Source organism: Telopea speciosissima, chromosome 3, assembly GCF_018873765.1.
Source record: "Telopea speciosissima isolate NSW1024214 ecotype Mountain lineage chromosome 3, Tspe_v1, whole genome shotgun sequence".
Taxonomy (NCBI): domain Eukaryota; kingdom Viridiplantae; phylum Streptophyta; class Magnoliopsida; order Proteales; family Proteaceae; genus Telopea; species Telopea speciosissima.
The window spans coordinates 6833257-6861090 of NC_057918.1; the positions used below are offsets into that span (position 1 = coordinate 6833257).

The window sequence follows — 27834 nt, forward strand, 5'->3', positions numbered from 1 at the left end:
TCGTCTTCTTCGCAGAGGGGGTGGGGCAGTTTTAGACTTTTAGTGTAGCTTTGCTCCACTATTACTATTGTTGCTCGTCACTCAACTGCTTTGCCACGTTTTGACTTCCGACTTCAGAGTTCAGATGGTCTCTGTTGTGAGTCACAAAATAGAGCTTATTCATATTCATGTGTGCAACAGAAAAGTTGTTCATATCCCATTAGATGCAGAATCGTTTCTTATTGTTTCTTTTTCAAGATCAAAGAACTCCCACTTGACAGAGATTGATTCGGTTGTTATGGGCCAAGAACAGGGGTGGTCACAAATTGAGGGCCAAGGTATTGGGTTACCATCGATTCCGGTGGTGCTGCCTACTCTTGGAGGTGGGGCGAGGTTCCAGGGGGATTGGGAGGAAGAAAAGGGGGTGAGCAGGATTGCAAGAGAGGATTTGAGGAACCATGACAGCTACTTCAAAATTGGTCTTGGTAAGGGATTTGAGGATTTGAGGTTCTGGTTCGTAGTGGAGAAAGAAGAAGGCTAGAGGTGTTTTTATTTCTTCTTCTTCCCTTGCACATGAACTCCCATTCGTCTCCCATCATACCGCATCTGGTTTCCACTGGCATCAATCGCATAGAAGAAACCATCTTCTCCAAACGCTGTAGAGATCTTTAACCTCTAATTTTAATTCAGGGTTTTGATCTTTCCTGAATCTGAATCCACCTTAACAATTGAATATTTTTTTTCAAACCCTAACTTCCTGAATCTGACTGAATCCATGGTAATGGATTTTGATGGTTCTGTGTTTTTTTTTGGCATGTTTATCTCATTTGGCTTGATTTGAATCAATGAGAGTGGTTAATTTATCATTGGAGAGGTCATTTTTCAAACCCTAACTTCCTTCGCCGGGAGAAGGAAGCCGATGTTCATGTTCCACCGATGTGCTGCAAGTGATAAAGTGAAGAGAGGAAGTGAAGAGGAAGGGTTTGGATGAAGGGTATTTTGGTCATGTATAATTCGTGACAACAGCACAATGTCACTATTAACCCCCTCCGTTACAGGTTTGTAATGGTGGGGGTCATTTTGTTATTAGTATGCAACAGGGGAGGATAACAGTTGTTTGAAAGGTTTTTTTTTGGAGGAGGGGTAATAGTAGATATGAAAGATTTGGGGGTGATAATTGTAAAAAACCCTTTTTTTTATTTTGGGGTACGAATAGTGCCAAACTTACACCCCTATCAGAGAAGGAATCGTTATCCTCTCCTGTTACAGCACGGTACTGTAACACATCGTACGGTGCTGCAGAGATTATGTGGCACAGTGGACCTCACATGGTGCACAAGACCTCTGCAGCTCTCACGATGCGTTACAGAACCGTGCTGTAACAGAAAACGATAAAAATTCATCAGAGAGGTGGATTTTGAAACATACTAAAATAGGATGGTGGCTGAACCTTAACCGTGAAATGAAGGAAAATTTTATCTTCAAAAATATGTTTGACGGTCAAAAAATTCTTTCATGACAATCCACAGAGTTTGGCCTTTTTGAACCACAAGAAAACATTGTTTGAGGAATCAGAATTGTATCAGACATATCGGTCTATCCAGAAATTGTCCAATTCCATCGATACGTGCCGATATGGGATCTTGTGAACTAAAATCATGCATGGAAGGCATCTTGCTTCAAGCACAGTAGTGTTGATCAGCCGATTTGGTCTGGTACTGGCCAAGTTGAAGTCGAACCGATGAGGTAGAGCAAGGTTTGGTCCAATTCGATTTAGGTTTTTTCTTTGTTTTCCCTAACAGATTCATATTGGTCCGATAACCTATCAAAAAAATATATATATATATATATATATTGGTCCGATAACGGTTTTGCTTTTCCATATTATATTATATAAATAATGGAAACAAATGCCATTTATCGTTTTTCTTGGGGGTTTTTGTTTTTTATCGTTTTCCTTTTAATCCGGTTTTCAGCTGGTTTGGTTAGTTTTGGTTTAGGATCAGTTTCTTTTAATTTCTAAAAATCCAAGTGAAGCCAAACCGGTAAATATCTGGTCAATTCAGATTGAACCCGTTTATTTTCAACCGACCTGAACCGTTCGGCCGGAGTTTGACACTCCTAAAACCAACCATTGGATGGGAAGCCCCCCCTTATTGGATTTACGACTCATCTCTTACTGCTCTTGTTTTGTTTGTCTATGCTTGTTCTGGAACAAAACCTGGTTCCTTCATTGTTAAACTTATATTCAAACTGATTTCAAATGAAAATAAAAAAATTGATTCATTTTGACCACTGAGATTAACAATTAGCTTACGAATGACGGTCTCTAATGAAATTACATACCCAAAGATCCATAATCGCAGCCAAAAGGATCGAAAAAGCCAACCAAAGACTAGTTACAAACTAATCTAACAGAACCTCATTAACAATGAAGATTATGCCTGATGCCCCCCAACCCAAACTTTCAAACAGAGTTGAGTGGTAAACGAAACACCTTAAGTTTATTTTAAAAAGAATGGACCAGTTTCAATCAAATCATTGGGAAATCTAATTGAATGGCCTAAATCATTTGTCCTTTAACCCTAATTAAAAGGCATAGAATAGATACCCCTGTTGGGGATTAGGCAAACATTTGGAGCTCTTAGTAACACTACTGTAAATTTCCAATGGCACCTGTGAACAAACCACGAACCCATCCACAAAGTAGTAATCTGGAGCAGATCCTGTGAAACAAGAGAAATCTTCATGCACAAACTATAGATAGGTGCATCACACTCTCTATCGACAAAATGGGAAATTATCTACAGTTCTGCAACTGGTATCTATAAAAAAGCTGCTTGGCAAAGCTTCGAAGCAGTCCACAACATGCACTCCCCAACCACCATTATCTTTTCCCTATAAAAAGATATAAATTAAAAGACCAGATAGGGCACAAATATGAGAGGAATACACAAATTGAACTTTGAAAACAATGCATTCAGTATTAACAAAGATCATATTCAAGAATATACACACACAACAAGTGTTTGGTGCCAATCTCAGTCACCCATAAAAAGGGGTCCAGAAAGACTGTCCACAATAGCAAACTGCATGTTTTCGGATGGTCTCCAGTGCCGCTTCCGCTGGTTTATAAACCAATTGTTTATTTGCTTTTGGTCGAGGCCTGTCGACTCAGCTAGTGCAATCTTATCAGCCTCCTGAAAATTGAACCCAAAAAGGAAAAAAGGATATATAAGAGATTGAACTTGATGATGAAGACAGTTAACTCAGACACACAAACATTTAAAAATAATAATTATGGCCTGGTCTATTATTCTCTTGTTGGATCTGCGGAGATGGAACAGAACCAGGAAATAAAACCAAGGACATGAACCTTGCAATCAAATGAGGTCGCAGGATACGATCATGAACACCATGGGTAAGCAAAATGTATTCCAATCAAATGAAGATAAAATAAGGTTTCAGAATATGGAAGGAAGGGCTATTAGGCCACTGATGTATGCAGTATATTTGGAACTCTCAAAAACGTAACTTTAGTTGAAAAGTTTAAGGGATCAAATAGAGAGACAGGAAAAGATATGGTTGATCATCTGTCCAAGCTATTCTTGTGTCTAGTATAATATTAGGATGTCTTATCCAACTGTGAGTCCACATGGAAATAAGATATCAGTTCACTGTAAAATACCCTAAGAAGTATTATTATGGTCTCTATTGCAAATGTGAATCCAAACGCAACCCAGTGTCAGCCCCAGGGAATGGTTGAAGAAACCAGTTCGATCCCGCTTAATTTCTTCTAAATCATGTGTACAAGAAATCTCAGCTCATTAAGGATATGCATGTGGGCAAGACAACCCAATAAATCATAGTTGACAGTAATGTTGAAAGCAAACCAAATTTTTAGTGGGTTTTTAGTTACTGCAATAACTCTATAATGAATAGATTTGTAGCTGTGGTCATCATAGATTCCTTAAACAATTAGCAATTCCAGCCATCGCTTGGTAGAAAAAGTAATTTTTACCGTTGGGTACGGCCATTTGTAGTGAAAATTCCACCAGTCGAGCAGTGTTTGCCTTGCTTCTCTAGGCAGTTTTCCTTTCTTCTTTTTCTTTGAAAATTCCTGCTTCAAGCTACTAATACAACCACTATACTTGCGTAAGAGTTTATCCTTAAGCTCTCGATCCTCAGCTCTTCGCTGGACCTCCTGAACCTCCATCTCTCCGCCACTAAAATCGTCATCAGATGATCCAGCAATTTCATCTGCCAGATATTTGACAGATACAATTTAAATAAGCCAAACACCAGATTTCATGTAGAACATGTTGATTTTGCTAGCAGAAGTCAGTTAGCAATTAAAATATCATTACTTAATCCAAAAGCAATAGTCAAATGTACGTGTGGACAATAAATGATCAAAAATGATGAAAATTAAATAATAACGTGGGCAATATACCAAAAGTCACATGAATGAGATTTTTTTTTTCCTCAAAAGACACAAAGACACGAATTCCATCCTTAGCGACTTGCCTATGCAACCTCTAGAAGAAACTAATGCTCATTCTCAAGAATTGACAAACGACACAAAAGCGGAAGCCAAGGCAAAAGTTTTGATTGTAATTGACATCCTCAGCACCCTACATAGATATAATGTTCCATAAGCACAAAATCTAGAAATATGTCAAAGATACTTGCTTGGGAGAATGCAGGATCAATTGGTAGGACTGACCTAAATTTAGTTCTTGCACTTTACATGGAAGTTCATTTGGTCTTATTTCAGTCTATGACAATAAGCGCCGCTTTCGAACAAACTTAGTTTATGTTATCCCACGATTGATGATTTGGTAGAAACCAATCTACTCACATAGAACTGGCTTGTTTGCAATGTTAAATTCTATGGTCTAACTAGGCAAAATAAGAAAAAAAGATCAAACATGACAGCTTCCGGCCACTGACCCATTTTCAATGCCCTATCTCCAGCCCCTAAAGAAAGAGGAATAGAACACCCAAACCCAACCCCTAAAGAAAGAAGAGAAAGAGATAGTGAAGAATAAGATCCCATCCATGTTATTGGTGTAAAGGTTGCTTTGGTCATTCATGAAATTACAAAATTAACCATTGTTTCTCATATCATAACAATATTTCTTCCACACAAATTCTTTTTTTTTTTTTTTGGTTAGTCCACAGAAATTCTACATCACAAGATACTTTTATTTAACTTTATTTATATTATTGTTTGGTATTTTAAGTACATTAATATGTAAATACACACAAAATCACATTAATTGCTCTTCAATAAATTTTTTTTTTTTATTTTTTTTTTTTTTTTTTTGTGGGTAGAACCTCACCAAATATTGTATGTGTCCTGTGACAATGAATAATACTTCCAAAATCTACAGAACCCAGCCTTAAGCCATGATATGAACAACCAAATAAATGGCAGCACTAAACCAATCTCATCGAAGTCACATTGAACCCAAAATATTTGATCCAACTAAATAGTTAGAAATGCAGTGAACCATACATAATGCATTCTAGGAAGGCAAAACAGAAAGCATACTCTTCAACCCCAACTATTCTTATCCAAAGGATTAAACTACATATAAATTAAATTTAAGAGATGAATGCCAGATACTCATTGAAACCCAGTGTTTTAACATCTCGTCTGACACAAACCCAATGAATCGTTTGACCTGAGATTTAACCTTCCAATACCATTGAAATGTCTTCTTCATTCTGAGAAATTGCAAAGTGCATGCAAGATTGGATGGCTTTGGAAAAGGTTAATTTTGTGAAAATTTCTTACTGATAAAACATTTCAATCTGTGTCATCAATAACTACACTAACTAAATAGGAAAGAGACAAAAGAAAAGTCATTTAGTTTTACATCCATTTTAATATTCATAAAAATTTGAAATACAAAGAGAAAATTAAGTATCAAACATCGCAATATTAAAATTAGGCTTAACAATGCCTCCTATAGATTATTTGTTTTTCCCTCCTTTCCTTCTCCCAGTCCCAGCAACAAAAGAACAAAATAGTGAGTAAAGGCCATCACCCATGCGCACACATTACAACAAGCAGCTTGCTCAAAAAATAAAAGAAAGTGGGTGCAAGAACTGGAGGATGGTCTGTTTTGGGGATAAAAGCCAGATGCGAAGACCGAGCATTGGGTGCTACACAGTACAGAGGCTACCTTGACCGACCGACCGAGATCTAAGGCCACACTTGTGAATGTGCTTTACCAGTGTTTGGCCTTGTGCATTATGCACCTCACCCACACCCAAAAGGAAACAAACCAAAAAAACCCCATCGCCTGTGGCATCCGCAGAGTCGTTGGAAGCCGGACTGGCACCGTCAAAGCTGGACCTGGGATTGACCACCGGGAGAACAGAGATATAGAGAGAGAGAGAGAGAAAGTGGGAGACAAGATTCTGAGGGTTCGTTCTGTCGTTTCAAACTTTCAAAGTCTGTCAGTTACGACGTGACAGTACAGCAATCGCATCAAACTGCACAAGTAAAACCGTAAGGCACGCATCCCCCTCTATGTTCATACCCTATTTACCAAAGCACCACTCAAGGTCAGTTCTAACTCAGACGCTGAGTCTTTAGTGGTTTATAACTTTTAACCCATCGCCAGAACCTCCTAACTTCAGTTGCGTTGAACAAATACCATGGTTCTGTTATTTCAAGAAATGGTTTTCAAATAAAAAAAATTAGAAAGTCGCAGTTCAGAAGGGAATACGGTGAGGGACGAAGGCGTTACGTCATTCCAAAATTCAACCTGAGCTACTTAATAGAGGTCAACAGCCCAACCATATACCTGAGCCAGCCCATGCCACAACATCCATAGCTGTTGTGCATCACATCACGTCGAGTTAAGAACACTAGCCCACCCCTCCAAGAACAGTTCGAACCTTTTAAACCTTTCACCGAGTATGGTCAAGACATGAAAAAAATGTAACCCTAACTCTTCATTCTCCCTCGCACGCCGACCAAGTGTGGCCAAACACGACTACACTGTAGAGCTTTTACGTACCATCATATTGAGAAGCCCTAAAAATAAAAAGCAAGAAAACCAACCTGAAAGATCCTAGCGGTAAATCGAAATAGGCAAAAACATAAAAACAACCTAGCGAACCTCAATAAGTTATAGGTCCCTTTCCCTGGCATCGAAATCTCAACTCACTAGCCAACGTCTAAACACCTAAACAGGACTGTCGAGACTAAAGCATGGGTTGCGCGAATATCATCGTGAACTGAAAGCTTGGGTTCAGAAGAACCAACATCACAGCTCGGTTCGAGGCCAAAAAGATTCAGTTCTCGGTTCAACCACATGAGAACTCCAGTAACGACCAAGTTTACTTATTAATGGAAGGAAGACAATGGCCATACTTTGCACGGTACTCTGTAGTCTGTACTGACCTGCGCTGGATTCCGACAACCTAAATAGTGCCACATCATTAGTTCATCGCCCTGATCTGTACACAAATAATTACGCTACATGACATCCTTACCCTACAAGCTATACTTAATGTTTGCCAATGCAATCATCTGGGTTTTTAATCGAAATCCCCCAAGCGCCCTTCCCCCCTGCCAGTGTTTTCGTTCATCAAATCATGATTTCAGTAATTCTACCCAAAAAAAAACATTTCATGATTTCTGTAATCAGATCCCTGCAAATTGCAAAACGGCCGATTAGGGAAAGGGAGGGTTAAGGGCTAGGGGAGATCTTATTACAAAAAAGTAAACGCATTTGATTCGGGGCCTAGTTACAAGGTAGACCTAACGCTACCGAGACGTGCGAAGAAACGGCACTCAGAAACTAGACGAGGCTTTTAATCAAGCACTGGACAGGCAGTGGCCCACATCGATACGTGTCAACGACGAGAAGAGAAGAGAGAGAAGAGGAGATTTTTGATCATTCGAAGGTCTACCTAGGCGAGAAGAAAATGGAGAAAATGCCCCAACAGAAATGACAAGTACTAATCAGGGAGCAGTGACGAGTCCAGTCAGTCACTCAGACTCAGTCAGAAATACTGTGTAAAGAAAGAGAAAGATAAATCTAAAAACAGTCCCGCAGCGGGAACAGCGGGAGTCCATGTGATCCACCGAACACCCGTTCCAGCCGGGTGCACCATCAGACGTCAGGTTTGGCATTTTCACCGACTAAAACCGCGTCACCCTCAAAAGCCCGTTTCCCCAAAAGTTGCCCTTCCTATTTTCTCAAGCTACCCAACTTACCTCTCTCTCTCTCTCTCCATAGTTCTGCTACTGCATGTACCCTTACTTCGGTTAGTAAAACATCGACAGGACAAGACAAGAAGAATTAAAAGCTCGAGCAAGGAGGTCCAAAGGCCAAAACTCCAAAACCTAGATATTCTGCAGCAATGTAAAATCTAAAACAACCCTTCCTACTTCGCATCAAACAAAACCATTGAATACCATCCAATATGCATAATAAGATTATTTTAATTAAAAAGTTATACATGCAGCTATATCAATCTAATAATTCCCTTCCAGGGCTTTTCAGGCTTCATATTGGGTAGCATCTGTTCACCTCATCTGTTCATTCAAGTCTAACCAGTTATCAAGCTAATATTCAAGCGTTCTATGAAATCACTAGCAGTTTGTACATAAAGTCATTTCTGATGAGATGACCACATCTAATTCTAATAACAAACTCACATTGTCACCCACCAACAGAACCAACATATAGTCCATTGTTCACACCCTTATCTCAGGGACATCCCCATCCCCTCACCCAGTCACCCCCCCCCCCCAAAAAAAAAGGTAATTGCACCGCCTATGAGTGCTGAAAAACAATCTCATTCCAAACACAATTATAATTAAATCCAGTAAGGCATACTTCTAGATCTTTTCACACAAGCAATAGACATAAAACTAATCCTCTAACATAATAGTGCTAATGAAAACAACAGCCCCAACAACACCCCCCCCCCCCCAAAAAAAAAAAAGAACAGAGTTTTTGGTTTAATTCTAGATGTGATCATTACTGCTGCAGACCAGAAACCTGATAAACAACACTCACACACTAGTACTTGTCCTCGAATTTCTATCAGGAGAAGAGAATCTTTTCTTTTTATTTTTTTTGGGAGGAGAGAATAATCTTTACTCTCCCAATGGAAAATTTGCAGCTTCAAAATTGTATTAAAGTCTATATTTAACTTAACATTGATATAGAATCCCAAAGCAACCCTAACAAATCAACCAATCCTCCAATGCACAGCTATGTTGCACTCAATATTCTTCAGACTTGTCAAGCCTGATAAGTTTTATTTTTTCTTTTGGGGGAAGGGCACCCAGTAGTAGGGTGCCAATTGTTCTATTGAACCATACCAAAGACCACTATCCATCCTGTAAATTGCAGAAATAAGTGAACCAAAATTCCTCCAACAATATGCATAAACAAAACAGCTCATTAAAGAAGAATAGAAAATCACGAAAGTACGAGAACTTGGAATATGATATCCAGCAAAAAATACTTAGAAAAGAGGGATTAATCAGTATCAACTGATACTTCAAGAAGTAAAGGGCAATGGCAATCTGAAGAAGTGGTATGGAGGTGCTCTTAGCCAAAGGTGGCACAAAAAATTATTTCCTTAAACAATCTAACCACGTGCATCCCTAACATAGAAATTAGAATTGGCAGCAAATCTCTCAAGTATCTCAGTATAAGCCTGTAAGGTGAATTCTTGAGGGCCCACTTAAGTGATGACGAAAGAAAACAGGAGATGAAAGCAATATGATTAAGAAAATTAACAACCCTGAAAAGGTAAATCACTACTTCAGAACACCACTAGTTGCCTAACCACATCCAACCTCCAAAGCCATCATCGTCAACCCTTTTACCGCATTGATAATGCCAAACCGAACTAACATTTTTTAATCACTAAACCCACATTAAACTAAGTCAAGGCTGTCATTCCAACATCAATTCCATAAACTCATACAACACGATCATAAGAACAGAGAAGCGTGCACCGATTTGCTAAAAAAGATACTAAAAATAGCACAACTCCATACAACAAAGGGGACAAACATGATCTTTATTTAGATCATTTTTCTTATAATTATGGTTAACCCATTATTTTATTGAACCACAAAACTATGAAAGGAATCAACAAACCCAAGAGAAAGAGCAAAAAAGGCACGATGTCAAAGGACAAGATCAGAGAAATCACGTGTTGTGATATTCGCTTAGGAATCCAGTGAATTGATCACGAGGAAAATCAAGGTTTGGTTCAGGTTCTAAATGGCAACTTCCGAGGATTCTTTCTTTGCCAAGAAAAGATTCTCCCTTTAGCCTCTTTAATTTTTTAATCTATGGCTGGCAGAACCAACCTGCTCATTAGATCTTTCCCAAGGCTTAAACCACCACCCACCAAAGCATGCACCACAGCAGGCTCTTTTGGAACTTGAAACTTAATTTTTAAAGAATATCCCACAGGCCACAGCAGACATCATTACATACCATTAAACAAGAGAACCATTTATTTACCCGGGCAAGAAATTAAAAGAAAAGAGAAGCTTCAGATATCATGTCAATGCCTTCACTTGCTTAATAATTTTCACCATTAGTAGTGCCACTAGAAAGGAATAAAGCACAACAAAAAGTATCTAAAAATAAAAATACCAAAACTATGAGCAAAACCCAAACAACTTGCAATATTTGAATGCAACGCTGAGTATTGAAAAGTTCTAAGAATGAATTTCGAAGAGAAAAAAAACCAGTATTCACAACATTCTCTTTACTAAAACCATACTATATGTCCCATTTCCACCTAAAGATTGTTCCCTTTAGTCTAATAACTCACAAAATGTGTCAAAATATCTTAAACTAAGTAACTTGCAGAAAATATAATAGGATCACAGCAAGAAAGAAAAAGCTGGATTCCTCATGTGTCTCATACATTGCTGCACCATTGAGAACTTGGCCAAAAAAAAAAAAAGACTACAAAACATAAGGGAGATGACATGATTAGGAAGATGAAAATGCCAATTACAGTAGTAGAGCTTCCATCATATTCCAGTCATTATGGATTCACCAGCTCATGCCAAGAATACTTGGCAAAAAAATTAGTTCGTCACAACAAAATCAAGAGAAATAAATTTCTGATGGTGTATCATACAAAACATAAGAAGATGAAGCTAAGAGGAATCAGTCATTCTGTGATAACTAACATCAAATAAATTTCACCCTAAAGTCTACATCAAATGAAACTTTTACCCAAACATTAAATCAAAAGAGACAAGCAAACATGGTTTAGATGTGTTTGGTTGAAATATTGTTATTTTCATAACTGAAATAACAATAAAATCTACCTTGTTTAAAATGTTTAAGAAAAAAAAAAAAAACAAAACAAAAACTGTCATAATGCCTAAGTACTACAAATCCAAATAACTAAATAAGTTGGCATGAGCATGCTTCCTACCTGTATAATACTTGTAACACTTTTTGATTGACTATATTACCTAAGCTAAAAACTTCTCTGAAGCTACCACTCTTTATTAAGGGAAATCATTACCAGATTCATTTTTCATCATTATTTAGGAGATGCTCCAGAACAAATCTCTCTAACCTTCTCAAGTTTCAATGCACAAAACTAATAAAAAAAGAATTATAAAAACTAACCACAAGATATGCCAACACAAAGCTATGAAATGTCAAAGTCAGAATCTCTTCCAAGTAAAGGTAACTTACTACATCAGTAGGAAAAAGGAATAAATAAATTAAAAAAAAATACCAGATTCAGTCCAACAAGTAAAAAGCAGACTCAACAAAACAAAAGAACTAAGAAGAAAGAAATGAAACTATTCTCAAACTTACAAACACCCTCCAAAAAAAAAATTTTTTTTTTTTTTTTTTGAGGATCCCTAGGCCTTTTTAATTTTTCCAAGAGTTAGTATGAATGTGTGTGAATGCTGCTGCTAATGTTTAAATGTGAAACTCTGGTAATCCAATTCCCAGCACCAGAGTAGGAGTGAAGGAGTAGGTTTGCTTCGGATTCTACAACATCGATCACTGTGGCTTGCAAGCTGAAAGCAACAGTGACTAGCTCCTTCAAGTGTATTAGTTTGTGTTTGTCGAAAACTCTAGTACAATACAATTAGTACTATAAGGAGGAAAAACCAACATAAATGGCTGAAAACATCAAGAAGGAACTATAAATGCACATCAAATGAGGAAAGAGAACCTAAACAGCACAAAGATCAATGAATCAAAATACTGTAACTGAGATCATCACAAGAAAAGATCGAAAGAGAGAGACCCGAAACTGAGCTTCTAGAAACACCCTTGCAAAGATTGCTGAGCTGTATTTCAATCTTGTTCAAGAAGGAGGTAGCTTCATCAAAAGGCCTTGCGAGATCAGATTTATATTTCACCAACATATCACAGTACATTTCCTAAAAGAAAAAGAAACAAAAAGAAGTTATTAGATATAGTAAAAAAAATTAAAAAAATTAAAAAAAAAAAAAAACCAGACAGTAAACGAAATGAAGGTAACCACACACACACACACCATGAATTCGTCGAGCTCGGGATCAACGCCTACGCAAGTGGAAGCAGTAGCAGCGTTTCTCTTGCAGACGTCATTTTCTCGCCGGATTTCGTCTAATAGGCACGCTATCTCCGGAGGCGCTCCTACCTGTAACCGATTAAGGAAACCTATTAGTAAATTGTAAAACGGCGATAAGAAGATCTAGCTATAGACCGAAATTAATGACGGTGAAGTGTTTTGAGAAATGGAAAGGTGGGAACTTGGAAGCTTGACAACCGTAAACCTTTTTTTTTTTTTAATTTCACGACGAAACTCTTTGAATCATGAAAGAAAAAACTCTGAAGTCCTTGTTTTGAAAGGAGTAAAGTAAGAAAGGGAATTCCTTTGCAGTGATTTTGAGGCAAAACTAACACTGAAGTGGTAACAAGAAAGGATCAAAGACAAAGATCGAACGATAAAAACAAAAAAAACAAAAAAAAGGCACCAAACCGAACTTACTTCGAAAGACACAGATATGTTTGAAGGTTCATCAAATTTTGCTTGCATCTTCAACACCTGAATACTAGACTAACCTACTTCTCTACGTAAACCTACTCACGTAGTAATGCGAAAAAATCCAGATTATTTTAAAAGAAAATTTTAAAAAACGTAAGCCATGGATAATTGTACACCACCGATCGAAAAAGTTGAAATCATACACTAAACTAAACTCCTCTTTGATCTTTGAGAAATTTCTGTTTCTCAGAGAGATACAAAAACTCCTTCTTTCAGTCTTTACCTTCTGACAATCGATGTAAGCTTCAAGGAGTCTTGGATACCGAGGATGAGATGCGATTTTCGCCTTTATCACACTTGACATTTCTTCTCCTCCTCCTCCAACAACAACACCACTTCCTCTTGTTTGAATTTCATGAGGCGTAAAAGCTGCCGCCGAAAACAACTGATCCGCTCCAAAGATCGGAATTCGATCGCTTCCAAGTGCTCCGCTACTAAGCAAACTCTGGTAATCCGCCGCTGAAACCATATTATCCGGCGACAACGACGTCTGCTCCGTGTAATCCAGACTCGGTTGGAGTCCGTACATTCCCTCCATCAATAATCAATATTTCTCACACACAAAAAGATAAAGAACGAAATTTTTAACTACTACAGAAATATATATATATATATATATCTCAAAACACACAAAAAAAACTACTTATTCTTCGTATACATCAAGAAGACGTAGGTAGAGAGGTTCCTGCTTTTCTCGTTTCGTAATCATATTCTCATAAGAAGATTATACTTTTAAATCTCTCTCCAGTCTCCACTGCTTTCTTCTCTGTAAATTCTGATTTTCTGGACCTGGAACTTGGAGTTGGAGGAGTAGCAGAGAAGGACTGCAAGTTGTGTTCTTGGAGATTGTGATTTTGTTTAGCGTACAAACAACAGGATATGAAGAAGCCTCACATGTATTTTTTTTAATAATTAATGGTGAAAGGTTTTTCGGATGGTCAATGGGTGAGTGGTTACTGACCCACTTTTGCGAATTGCCAGGTGGATTGATGATGTGGCAATTTAGAAAAAATGGTCCAGATTTGCCACTTGGCAAATCTCATTATTTAATTCAATTATTTACGCTCTTATTTGTAACCGTCCGATCTTGGTAGTCCTAAATTTGTATAAATCTTTATTTTGCCACTTGGAAATTTTAGCGTTTGTTCCTTCGTTTCTATAAATTTTAGCCACATCAGACCTCCAATGTGATACAAATACGCTCTGTGGCCATGTCTATATATGCCCTATTATGGGCTTCCCATTACTTAATTTTTCTGCTTATCTTTTTACTTCACAACATTTTGAAGAGGTAATATTGTACTTTCATCTCAATTCAGTCAATTCAACAATTAAAGAAAATATTTAAATCGTCCCCCTACTGTTTTTCCCTCCTCAAAGAATAAAATAAAAGAAAGCCCATGAGATTAAATATGCATTGTCCACTTAAACAAACAGTGCCGCACGATGTCTTTTTCATTTGACAAATATGTCCTCAACAGAAAATAAAATTCCACTCTTCTTTTCTTCTGGTCCATGATGATGGCATGGCGCACACACAGCTTTCTCCAATGGACCGTCCGATACTGTTGACAAGATCTCGTTTCAACCGTGAATATACGTCGCTCCATCATCAGTGGCCGATACGATTCCAGATGTTCCTTAGCTCCGATACAACTTTGATCACTTAATCACAATAACTAGACCTTTTTTTTTGGTAATTGAGAACTTTACATATATATTTGATAGAAGGGAGGGATCGAATCAGGGAGGGGATAAGATACCAGCCAAGAGACTCGAACTCGAGACCTTTTGGTGAGCATGGGCATGAAGCGCACCAATTGAGCTAAGCAATTGTTGGTCACAATAACTAAACTTTTTTCACGTATCAGAGGTTTTGGATGATTAAAACCGTTAGATCAGAACATTTTTTGACAAAATTCGTGGGAGGCTAATATGATCTAGACCGTCGGCGTCGTAGGATGGTATTTGTAGAGGAAGGACAGAACTGTACATTATGTCACTATGTTAATATCCGATCTAAGAAAAACATAACAGAATCTCATGTCATGAGGTTCTCGGTCGGCCTTTACACTTATAAAAAGCATAAAATCAATTCCTTTCTTAGTTAATTACTCAAAAAGGCAAAAAAAATTTGTCACTAATTAATCAACTCTTTTTTGATAAAAATTAATTAATCAACTAAACACTAACGCTTGCGATTGAATAATTCGGAAAATAGGCATTCATGGAACGAATAAGTTGTAAACTGTCAAAAGATAACAAATAAACATGAGCTCTGATACCATGTTAGATGGCTCAATACAAAACTTGAAGGATCAAGTTTTCCTCCACCCAAGGTGGATGGGATCCCATTCAATGTGGGGTGGCATAGAGCAGGAAAAGGTATCAAGAGAGTATTTTAGAATATACCAAAACCCTAAGATGGTAGATGAACTATCCTCTATGGGTGGATGGAATCTTATTCCAAACTTTAATGCATTAAGTGAAAAGACCGTATCAAATCCATGTAGAACTATACCTCTATAATTTTCAACAAATTCACGTGAAAGCATCAATAAGTGGCCATTCCCCCTTTTCTTTGGGGCAAGGTGGTAATTTTGCACCCTCTCTCTCTCTCCTCAGGAACTATGCTCCCCCACAAAAATCATTTTTCTCAATTTTCAATAACAAAGGGTCTGTGATGATTTTTTTAATTTTTTTTTCTTTCTCTGTTTTTTTCTGTTGAGAAAGTGCACGGATGGTGATAGTGTAGGCCAAGTATTGAATTCTTCCTCTTTTGAGAGGATGGTTTTATCTTAGTGGGGTATTGTTTGCATCAAGCGTCAAAATGCCATTTTATTTTTGTACCAACAGAATATCTACAAAAATAGAGCGATGATTTCCCACCAGAGAAGTGTTTTTTGTCATCCAAGCTTATCTACCATGATTATTTTTTTTCTCTCTATTAAACCTTATCTACCTTGAAATGAGGTTTAAATTTTGTGGATATACCTGATTAGGGTTGATGTCTTGTTCTCATTGTTTTCCCGTTAAGGTGTGAGGAAAGAGTTTATAATTTTTTTATCCAATACTAGTGAAGACTGTTCTCATCTCACCGTAAACATAAACATAATTGATAGTGGGAATCCAATAACATAATGGAATAATTGAATTAGGTGACTATTGCATCCAAAATAATAGTATAAAAATAATAATTTAATTAGAAAGAGAATATTTTAGCTTAGAACCACAAATGAAGTTCTTCCCCTTGATAATGGTTTTTCTACACTAGAGCAACGCACGAGAGATAAATGCCTCCAATGCTTGAATGGATCGAAAACTCCACAAGAAGCACACACAATCTCTCACTTTTAGGGTTTCACAAAACCTCATTTTCAAGCACACAAGGAAGGAGAGGGAGGGAGACTACCAAATTTGTGTGGTGTCCTCCCTTTAGTTATAAATCCCACTTATTGGGTATCTTAGATTATGTGCAATTGGAATTCGATCTAATCCGTACTTGTCATGTGTCCAACTTAAGAAGTTACCTATTTCTAAATTGCTACTAAAGGGACGGAGGAGGTAGAATCAAAAAGAGATTTATACTTAATATAATTATCTTCATTTTTTTTTGCATCGTAAACATGTTTCAGTTTCTATAAGACCTCCAAGGTCTCTCATCCACGTGTTAAGTTTTAATTTAGTGAGTTGGTCAAGTGGTAAGTAAAGAATCAGAAAGCCTTAAACCATCAAAACAATGAGTGATCCTATTGAAAAGCAAGTAGACATAAACTAGACGGTAGGCCTGTATATATGTGAATTTGGTTGGGAGTAATTTTGAGAGATGGTCAATTCAAGTGTTGCCATATCTATTCAATGTTGAAATCAACTCATCATCTTACTACATGGCAAAACTAGGTGACAGCCTAGAGAAAACTTATTTGAGTCTTTAACTAGATTCTCAAGAGGAATTTTTTTTCCTAAAATAATTGTAAAATTGTTTATCCAAATTTATGTATCCAAAGCATATTTTAAAAAGGGTTCTTCTAGGTGTCACAATGCATATTGAAGTATAACGCTTCACTATTTGTCACTAGGACATGGATTTGTCTACTATGATAAAGGAAAATTGCTCAAACTTTTATTCAAAATTTTTAAAAAATTACTAAAATGACATCTTTAATAATTTTAGCTAGTTGTTCTACTCATTTTAAGCTGAAATTGTATCGATGAAATGTGTGTTTGATCTTCTATCACATGGACTAACCCATATACTACCACGTGGCAAATACTGAAATGTTATACTTCACTAGACATAGTGGTAGGACAAAAAAAATCATAAAATAATTTATTTATGGAAACAAAAATTTTATGTATGGACACACCCGATCAAGTGAGATTGAAAATTGATTCCCTTAAAAAGAATACATTTATTGGAAAAGGATCTCATGTCTACACAAATTCGCTACCATGTGGTAGATCAAGTGAGATTGAGAACCCATGGTCCCCTAGTCATTCATCAAATTTCAACCTAAAAGGAGTTATTAGTCAGTAATCAAGAAGTTAATAAAGAAACTGGAGTCAATGAATCAAAATTAAATGAGTGTGTGTCATAAGGGTCAATCTCAATACAACCCAAAAAAAAAAACTAACCCAAACATGGCATGATACAATTAATGAAAAGGCTCTGCTTGGATCGACCAAAATGACACAAAATCACATGGAATGATATAAGAGGAATTTTTTTAAATTAAATGGTTACACAAGATTTTTTCGAGTCATTATCGAGTTGGCAGATTTAACCTGAAAATAACATTTTTTTTTCTTTTTTCTTTTTTCGTGTTATTTCATGTCAACCCGAAAATGACCCAAACCCACCCCTTCAAACCAAATAAAACTTCAGGGTTGTGTTCATATGGGATTGGGTGTCGTATTTCAAGGAATAACTCATCCTCATGGTCTAAAAATAGTAATTTAAAAACATAACCGTTCGATGTTCAGGTGTCATGGACCGACCATAGAATCTTGTTCAATAAGTGGAACGTATTATCTGTCCGCTATCAATATGGACAATAAGAGTTGAAAAAGAGTAATCACTCATTCTTAAAACAGCACAAGTTAATTATGGTTGTAATATCATTATAATTATGGATGTAGAGAAATCTCCACATCCAATCTCATTAGTACCATTAGATCGTATTAAGGAATAATTATCGCATTGTCAATACTCAATGGTATCAAAAGTGTAATGAAGACCCAAGAATCCAATCATATATATATGGTTATATCATTCGTGGGAAAGAGATTTATCTTATATGGTTGAAAGAAAACTTAATCATATTTATAAAAATAAATTTCTTTAATAATTCTAAGGGTCGAGCTTTCCTTCAGTCACAGTCAATGGGTATCCATTGGCTGACGCATTTAATCAATAACCATAGGAGATCATGCATTATATTCGACCATTCATAAATGGGGGGCAGACTTTTATGGCCATTAATGAGGATGGTGATCCTTCATCACGTGGCGAATGAAAACTTCTTCTTAATTCTAATATTTAAATATCTAAAAACAAAACAAAGGGAGGAATACCAAACAATGCATAGAACTTAAAAATCACCTATGTAACTTCGCAACATTATAAAATGGGAGAAGAGTTCTTTGGTTTGGCTAAACTAGTTTGGTCTCTAGTTTGAACATCATTCCAAGATCTCTTGCTCACAATTCAAGTTTCATCCCAAATCAAATAGCCTAAGTAGGAATGTAAAACCAATTTGGATTCTCTATTGCCGAGCTGTCCAGTAGGATCGTGCTGCTCAAACACGGTGTTATGCGCAATGTCTGTCTTACCCCTGCCCAAATGCCTCGTTTGAATGGGGGGAAGACGATCATTGTGGGTAGCACCGTGTCTGAATAACACAGTCTTGCCGGACAGCTCGACAGTAAAGGATCTGGATCCATGTAAAACTTTGAAAAACTAGGACTATGAGAGGATGCCTGCTAACACACGACCTACTGAAATAAAACAAAGTACCAATACATGAGAATGTAACCGAATGAATTTGAATCTCAAACTTTGGATACATAGTCAATCTAAAACTTTTTTGTTTTTTAATATCTAAAACGGGTAAGTGATTTGCACACGCCAACTTAAATTTCGAATTTGCATGCAGGCACCCACCATTCTTAAAACTTAGATTACTGTAGCACCATCTCCTATAAAACATCTTATGTATCCTCTCATTTTCATTATTTTCCCATAATACCCCCTTCTAAGGCTTGAAACTGCACATTTGCATTGGAGGGAACCCTCCTCCATCAAAAAATTAGATATGGGGAAAAGATCTCTGTCCGGAAGTACTGGCGTAGATGGCATTGGAGGGAACCCTCCTCCATCAAAAAATTAGATATGGGAAAAAGATCTCTGTTCGGGAGTGTGGCCTACGCCAGCACTCCCATGAGTCTATCTCTCTCCTCCTCATGTGAAAAGACTCCTCTACCCCCTTGTTTTAAGGAGGAGAGAGATAGACACATGGGAGTGCTGGCGTAGGCCACACTCTCGGACAGAAAACTGCTTTCCATTAGATATATACGCCCAATAAATTTAGATGGTGTGCCTTGAGTCCTCGACAAGGAAACCTTTTACATGTTGTAACTTTTGTTTCAGCTTTGGAAATCAATCGAGGGTATAAAGCGTATGAAGGTGAAACCGAATGTAAATTGACACCACAAACCATATGTAAACCGAATCTAAATCAAGATTAAATACATTACAAGTTGGAATTGTAAACCGTTTTCCAAAATTGACAATACAAATCACATTTAAACCGGACATGAATAAATAACAAAAATCGATTAGAAATCAATAAAATTGGACTGCATGCTAAATGATTCTGATTTTGATTGATTTCTATTTGTGATTTACACCTTATCAAGATGTAAACCGAACCAAAATTAAATGGATTGATACCCTTACCATGGTTTGAGGTATCAATGATACGAAACGATTAAAGGGTGAAATGGTTAAAAAAAAAACATTTTTAAAGAAGAATAAGGGATAAATTTATCCGATACCAAATTGATTTCCGAGTTGACCGATACCTATTTCGATACCATGCAATGAAACGAGGACCCTTACAGGCCTCAGCAGGTCAGCTCAGGTCATCTTTGCTTTCGATCCAGTTTCTCCCACCAGTTCTCTCCAAATCCTGGGCCGGGGTGATTGAAGCCTTAATTGCAGGCGTTTTTTTTCAACTACACGAAATTCGGACACAGAAAACCACTGTAAAGCCAGCAATGGTAGCAGTTGCTACTGGCTGCGGCGATTTAAAATTATTGGCCAGTAAAATTTCTAAAAGGAAGGCATCGCCATGATCGTTTCGTACGTACTGCTTTCTTTGCTTGCGTTTTCGTCTTTGTTTGGCAGTGTTTTACAACTTTTACTTGCCAAATTTTTTTTTTTCAATTTTTTGCAGACCATTTGATTGATTGATTGATTGATTGACAAGGTGACTGTCAGAGCGCTTCAGTCGTCGGAGGAGTAACTTTATATGTAAAAGCTAGCCTCCTCCTGCTCTTCCTTCCGCCATGGTTCCTTCCTTCCCTCTTCTTTGACCTCTGCTCTTTTTAAACAGCGTAGGCAATAATGCAAGTAGTTTATGGTCATTTCTTGATTCATACAACCTACGAAGTAAACCTTACTAATTACATACTAATCATATAAATGGATATAAACAAGTCTTATTAGCAGAAAGTTCTATATATATATATATATATGTCAGTAGGTTATGTTAAAGTTATGAGTTTATTCTTACCAAAAAAAAAAAGAAAGGCTATGGGTTTAAGAATCCTAACCCGTCGTGCTCTAGGCATGGTTCCAACACCTAGATACTGCTTTGCTTTCATGAAAAGATAGAAATCAAATGGGATAAGATGGTCATTTCCTATGCGTTCCTTTTCCCTAAAGTTTTTTTCTTGGTGAAATTCTTTTCCCTAAAGTTATACATGAATAAACTAGTGTTACCATATTGTGATATTTTTAGAAATCCCAAAATAGATCTGAGTGGTTTATTTTCATGATTTTTCCTACTTGGAATACTAGTAGTTAATTGTAGTCAATTCTTTTGGATTAGAAATGTTATAGTCTTACCATATCATCTATCGGAGTATATATCAGTTATGAAAACATCTTTACTTAAAAATAAAAAATAATCGAGTTTTCCTCCACCCACGGTAAATGGGATCTCGCATTCACCGAGAGGTAGGAGAGGATGGGAATGGATGTCGGGATGGTATTTTAAAACATGCTAAAACCCTAGGAGAAGTACACCAGACTTGAGAGGATAAAAATTCAAAACCCACTCAGTCCCAATCAAAATCATTAGGGAAAAAGATCTCTGTCCAGGAGTGTGGCCTAGGCCAGCACTCCTATGAGTCTATCTCTCTCCTCCCCATGTGAAAAAGACACATCTGCCCCCTTATTTTAAAAAAGAGAAAGATAGACACATGGAAGTGTTGGTGTAGGCCACACTCCCGTACAGAAAACTACTTCCCAAATCATCATTATGTGTGAATCTCAACAAAAGGACAAAGAATTTTTTTCACCACACTATCCTAGGGTTCAAAAACCCTATAGGGTTTTAGTATATTTTCCAAAATACCCTACAATATGCATCTGATGCCCGGATAAATGGGTTAGTGTGACTTAACAAAAACTTGGTCCTCAATAAAAATCGAACTTTGATGAAGTCACAAGTCAAAGGGATTATTCTCAACAAAAATCTCTTTTTTGAGGTTAGAATTCAAAGTAGTCAAGGAGGGGATTCTCAAAAGAAGACCACTTGTTGAGGTTATATATATAAATACATCAAGTCAAAGGGAAAAAGAAAGATGTGCAGCAAAAAGAGGAAAGAAATTCTTTGCCACTGGCCTGTTTCTTAATTATAACCCACTAATTTGAATCCTATGGGATTTGATTTAAGGAGTGCTTTGAGATTGAAATTCTTCTTCTTCGATCCATTGGGGTGTTTTGATCATTCTGGTTTGTTAGTTTAGTCATAAAGAGCTAGTATATATCACCAACGCCACAAAAAAGCCACTTTGGACATTGGACCATGAAAGAGAACAGCGTTTCCTCTTGGTCATCCTTTAACAATGGAGCTGGGTAGCTAGTAATTAATTACCCTAATTTGATACCCAGCAGCTTCATAATCCCTTTATAAGTATCTATTATATTTCTAAATAATATTTGGCTTTAATGGAGGCGCGCATCTTCTTTATCACATTCTGTCCTTGTTTTGAGTCTAATTCATGATTTCATGCATGTTCTCCCAATAATTGAAATTCGATCAAGTAGGAAAAAGATAAGAGTAGCATATTTCAGTTCAGTTCAGTTCAGGTGTTCTTAATCAAAAAAGAAGGATTCTCAAAGCTGTTTTTTAGGGAAAAGTGATTATATATTATAAGAACTTGATTATTCTTTATAAATGTTTCATTTAATGAGTTGGGGACAGTAATTGCAAATGTAATCAACCTTTTTTTTTTTTTTTTTTGGTAAACCAAATTTAATCAACTTAAGAGGGTATAGAAAATTAATTTGTATCTAATACCCATCATCTTTTGACCCAATAAATTCACACATAAAACAGAGAAGAAATCACATCATCATCATCATATAAATATATATATATATAAAAAATATATATATATATATATATATATATAGTAAAAAGAGAGCCTCGGATTAGAGAGAAGGCAACAAAGGGTTGCGGAATCTGATTTACATTTTAAGTATGGAATAGAGAGATCTGAGATCTCCCACCGGGAAATGGCTCGAATCCATCTAGTTTCCCTGCACGTAAGTGTGCTACGAAGTTCAATGATTTTTATCTGCTGTTGTAACTGGAGCACTGTTGTGCACATTGTGCGGCACAGCAGTAGCCATGTGTGCACAGTGGGGCCCATGTGCGCACAGCGGGCCCCACTGTGCACACATGGCCGCTGCTGTGCCGCACGATGTTCACAGCAGCGCCCCAGTTACAAAAGCGGATAAAAGTCCTAAAAAATGGTAGTGTTGAATTAAATGATATTATATATGGAAATTTCAAAATATCTTTTCTTAAAAAGGTTTTCCTATGTTAGTCTGAAAAAAAAATCCTCTCCAATTCCCCCATGGCACAGTGTTGTGCAATTTGGGATGGAGATGAGGTGCGGCATCCAACGATGCCGAGCTCAAAAAGAAAAAGAAAATAAAAAAATAAAACTAGGGCGGTACAACTTGGACCTTTGGCTGTTGCACCATGTTAGTCTCCCATAAAGTATTGCACTTAAGACGTAGTTGATATTAATTTTAGCAAAACAAAGAAGTGGGAAATCTTTAGTCTCACATTGATTACATAAAATAATAAAATGAAGTTCATATAATGGGGATTAAAAGGGTAAGGTTACATGAAACTGAGATTCTCATCTCTAGGGGTTTTAGGGTTTATTTTCAGGGGGTTCTTTTTTTTGCTAGATTGGAATTGTATCCGAAACTCCTTTGCCATCTGATAAGGTTTTCTCAGTGCCGGTAACAACTATATTTTTGTGTCATCTCACTCCAAGAGACGCCTCACTATGGGGATGGTGAGAAGAGATATATTTTACATCCCAGAGGGGCTATAATTGGAGATTCCATTCTTTCTGGTACAGAATTTTCTATAAAAATGGGAAATGCCCTACCTTTGAGTGCGATTTGAACCATTGATTTACGATGAAACCTAGAAATCGATCACTGATCCAATTTGAGTACCTCTGTGGGATTTTCAAAGGGTATCTCTCCTCTATAAATAGAGGACGCTCTAGACACTTGAGAGATGATTTTGTAAGTGTTCTATTTCTTCTTTCTTCTTTGTCTCTCTCTCTCTCTCTCTCTCTCTCTATTTTGCCTTTTATTTTATTATTTTGAGAAATATTTTGAGTTTCATTCCTCCCATTGGTACAATCCAAGTGTATTTTGGCGTGGCCAGGTAAGTGAGTGTAACAATTATTGAAAAGCCTAAAGAGTTGTTTCATCTTAGAGATCGATTTGCAAAGAGCCATATTGTATCATAGGGGCGACTACCATCTCAAAGAAAAAGACCGGTGAGATGACTTATCTCCACCATTACTCTTATCCGTATGAAGTATTATGTTCACAATTGGAAGTGTTTTTTATTTTCGTTCGTGTACTAAGCTCTACTACAATACATGGTTGCTTCTTTTCAACTTTCAAGTGTTAAGCCATTGATATAAATTCTATATTCTTAATATTTCTTTGATTTTATTTCCAAAAAATAGAAACTCTCGTAAACAGTTGAAGGGTGGAAGTGTGGAACAATCTACCGGGACCTTTATCTGCTCCATTTCCTAGGCAAATACATTTCCCCAAGTTCTTCTAATAGAGGGGATGGAAATGACCACCTTACCCCTATTCGAACACACTGCCCAGGTGGGATCCACCCCTCTCTATTAGAGGAACTTGGGGAAATGGAACGGACAGAAAATAGAGTTGATAAAAATAGCAATCTATCGTGACAAAATATTTGTAGAGTTTTGATCCAAATCACATTATCAAGGAAGGCAGTAGCTACTCTGGTAGTCTTGCAAATTACACCATGGAAAAGTAAAAGATGGCCTCTTCACATGCCCTTGGAATCCTCTACAGTACCGACGGGGCGGTAGTGCACATCCGGCGGTACAGCAGAGGCCATGTGTGCCACCTGGCCTCTGCCACATGGCCTCTACTGCACCAGCAGATGTGCACCGTCGCCCCACCGGTACTGCAAAGGATCTGGTCCCTTTGGACACCAAGTGGATTGATGCGGCATTTACTATTAATGAACTCCTAATTATGATTAGGGTTATTGATGTTTTTGGTTGGCCATTGTTGAGGTAGTGCAAGAAACTCGGGAACATGTCTATGTGTTTCCCGTTCTCTTCCTTCTCTATGTCATTTTGAGAGTTGACTAGTTATGACTTTTTTTTCCCTCTTTCTTTTAGTTAAATATAAAATCATTAACAAGCTTAGATGAAGTAGAGAACAGTAAAAGCTTTTCTGTTAAGTGCATATGTTGTGATGGGATTGGGCAATTATCACATCCTTAAGTATAATTATTAAAAGAGAAAACGGTAGGAGGCCGTATGGTTCCCTATCCAGCATAAGCTAAAATTTGATTGGTCATCATGATGTTTATTAAGTGGCTTTATTGCATTATTTTATGATTTTTTTCTTCTGTTTTTTTTAATACCGGCCATCATTCCCTTTCTATCTATTTACCACATGCAGTGGGGTCAGCCTTTAACATAAAAATTGGTTTGGTAATGATTGAATTTTTTTCATATATCAGTCCGATAAGATACGGTACCAATACCGTAGATGAGTGTAAAATGGTCCAAAAACTAATGTATCAGTTTTTTTAAGGGCAAAATGGTCCACTGATACGGGGTATCGATATCTAAGACCACGGCAAACACATCATTCTTCATAACAAGTAATATCAAATAGAAAACTAGAGATTGTGCATTCCCCGGCATGAGAGTTAGAATGGCAATGGGAGCACATAGACGGGCATTCAAACAGGGGTGGAGTGGTCATTTCATGATGTATTATGTCTGACCATAGGGGGTTGTGGGCAGTGTTCTTTTTCTTATAAATATATGGGAAAGAGAATGCCATCCGGTCACTTAGTGCATGTTGCCCTGACACAGTGGCGCGTGAGATAACCACCGCACTTCTGGAACCCCGAAAATGATCAGAGTTGCGAAGGTCATTTCGCGCACCCTGTGTCAAGGGGCAGGGACGGTGTGTCTAACGTGACCAGGTGACATTCGTTCTCCCTAATATATATTTATATGTTAACCCAAGATCCAGCCCATACATAAAAAATACATGCCCCTAAATATTATTTAGTTTTAAGCCCATAGTCCATTGGCAATTTAAAATCCCCTACTCAATTGATTAAAAGAGGAGCACCCAAAAAAAAAAATTTGGATTTTGGTCAATTTTTCCTTTGTTTATTGTATACTTGTTATATGTATAAATATTAGGGGTGCAAGTTTGGCCCTGTCGGCCCGACCTTGCTTTGGCCCGTCCTGAGCCCGAATAGGGCCTGGGCTAAGATATCTTGACCCTGAGGACGGGTTAGGGCTGGAAATTTCTTATCTTGAGTCAGGGTTGAGGCCTTAGGTTGAGCTGGCCCGGTCCGGCTCAATCCTGTTTTAAGTTATACTATAAAATATATATTGATATAGTGTATATATTATAAACTTTAAATGTCACCCATGTTTTGTTATATAATATATTATATATAAAGATAATAAGTGATATAAATATTTTATTATAGTGTTATTTTAAGTAAAAATGATAATTTTCTCCCTAGCCCAGTCCAGCCCATGCATCTACTTTCCCCCTCCCCATGATCAAATCATATTCAAATCTATTTATAACATCTATCATTCACCCCCAAAATTAACTTAATATGTGTGTGATTATATAATTCAACAAATAAGGCACCCACCCAGGGTTTTGGGTATAGGTATCAATGCTTGTATTGATAAAGAAGCATTCTATATCAGCCCATTATCGGTCAAAAACTAAAAAATGAACCATTTTTTGAGCGATACACCCGATCCATGTCAATATTGGGTACCGACGATACCAATACACCCAATCCGTATACGTATCAACAATATGAATGCCTGATACAATACCGATACCTTAAACCATGCACCTAAGAGACCAGAAAATACTCAACTCAACCAGGCTTTAACCCAACTATATGGGCTTGGCTATGTGTGTTATTTTAGACATTTAAAAATTGTTTTAAAACAATGTAGGGAAATGAAGTCAAACGTGCAAAAAGAATTTCAAAGGAAAAACCTATATATGATGAATCATATGGTTGGGATAGGTGATTAAATTTAATACGTAACCTATAGAAATAATCCCAAATAAATCTAATATAGACATGGAAAAAGTATAGGTGTAGTTAGACACCTCATTTTGTCACCCTAGATATATGCATAATGATGAATGAACGTCTCAAAATGATCAAGAGAGGTAATTGGGCCAAAAGCTTGGTGGGCTGAAATTTGAATGCCCAAACAGAACTCAGCCCTTACTCTTGGGCCTGGGCTGCCAGGCCTAGAATTGGGGTTTGGGAAAGAAAAAGTATTATACGTAGGGATGTTTACCTTTACCCCTTTAAAAACAATTTTTTTTTTTTTTATGTATACATCCATTCATACGAAAAACGCAAATTTATAAAGACCATGTATTGGAAAAGCGAATGCTACCTGGGCGCATACAGTGCGCTGCCTTTGCGCCAAACATAGGGTCATGTAAAATGACAAATGTGCCTTTTCTGGGGGCATGGCGATCATTTCGCATGCTTCTGTGTCTGAACGTAGGGGCAACGCACCGCATGCAACCATGTACCGTTAGAGGAGTTGGAGATTGGAGTTTAGGACTTCAGGTAGAGGGTGGGGGCAATGGGTGAGTAGTAGAGGGCACAGGCGATCGTTGTACAAGATGGGCGCGCAGAGGTTTACTAAGGGGAGAGCCGGAGTTCGGTACCATTTGATGACACTCCAAGAAACATTTTTTTGTGTTTTTCTGTTATAAAAAACGGAAAAACACCTAAAAACCGTTTGATAAAAGTGTTTTGTTTTTCCTGTTTCTTGAAACAGAAATTAAAAAATATGGGCAAAAGAATTTGAAGAAACAACTCTGAGGTGTTTTTGTGTTTTCAGAAAAACAAGTCGATGGAAACAAGAGGG

At 37.2% G+C, this 27834-nt stretch overlaps 1 protein-coding gene across 1 annotated transcript; it reads right to left on the bottom strand.

Moving 5' to 3' along the window:
- Positions 1 to 2958: 2958 nt before the first annotated feature.
- Positions 2959 to 13945, bottom strand: LOC122653984 (homeobox protein knotted-1-like 6). The gene is made up of 5 exons (XM_043847957.1): positions 13280 to 13945; positions 12523 to 12648; positions 12271 to 12406; positions 4001 to 4239; positions 2959 to 3179 (listed from the first exon to the last, which is right to left on the bottom strand). The coding sequence occupies exons 1-5, from the start codon at positions 13592 to 13594 to the stop codon at positions 3021 to 3023; spliced, it is 975 nt and encodes a 324-aa protein (XP_043703892.1). The 5' UTR covers positions 13595 to 13945; the 3' UTR covers positions 2959 to 3020.
- Between the last annotated feature and the right edge of the window lie 13889 nt (positions 13946 to 27834).

Excerpts from the sequence above, each read along its gene's own strand:
- LOC122653984 (XM_043847957.1), bottom strand. The coding sequence starts at position 13,594 with ATGGAGGGAATGTACGGACTCCAACCGAGTCTGGATTACACGGAGCAG. Across the intron at positions 12,649-13,279 it reads CTTACATCGATTGTCAGAAG|GTAGGAGCGCCTCCGGAGAT; the intron begins GTAAAGACTGAA and ends AATCGGTTACAG. Across the intron at positions 3,180-4,000 it reads ACAAATGGCCGTACCCAACG|GAGGCTGATAAGATTGCACT; the intron begins GTAAAAATTACT and ends TTCAATTTTCAG.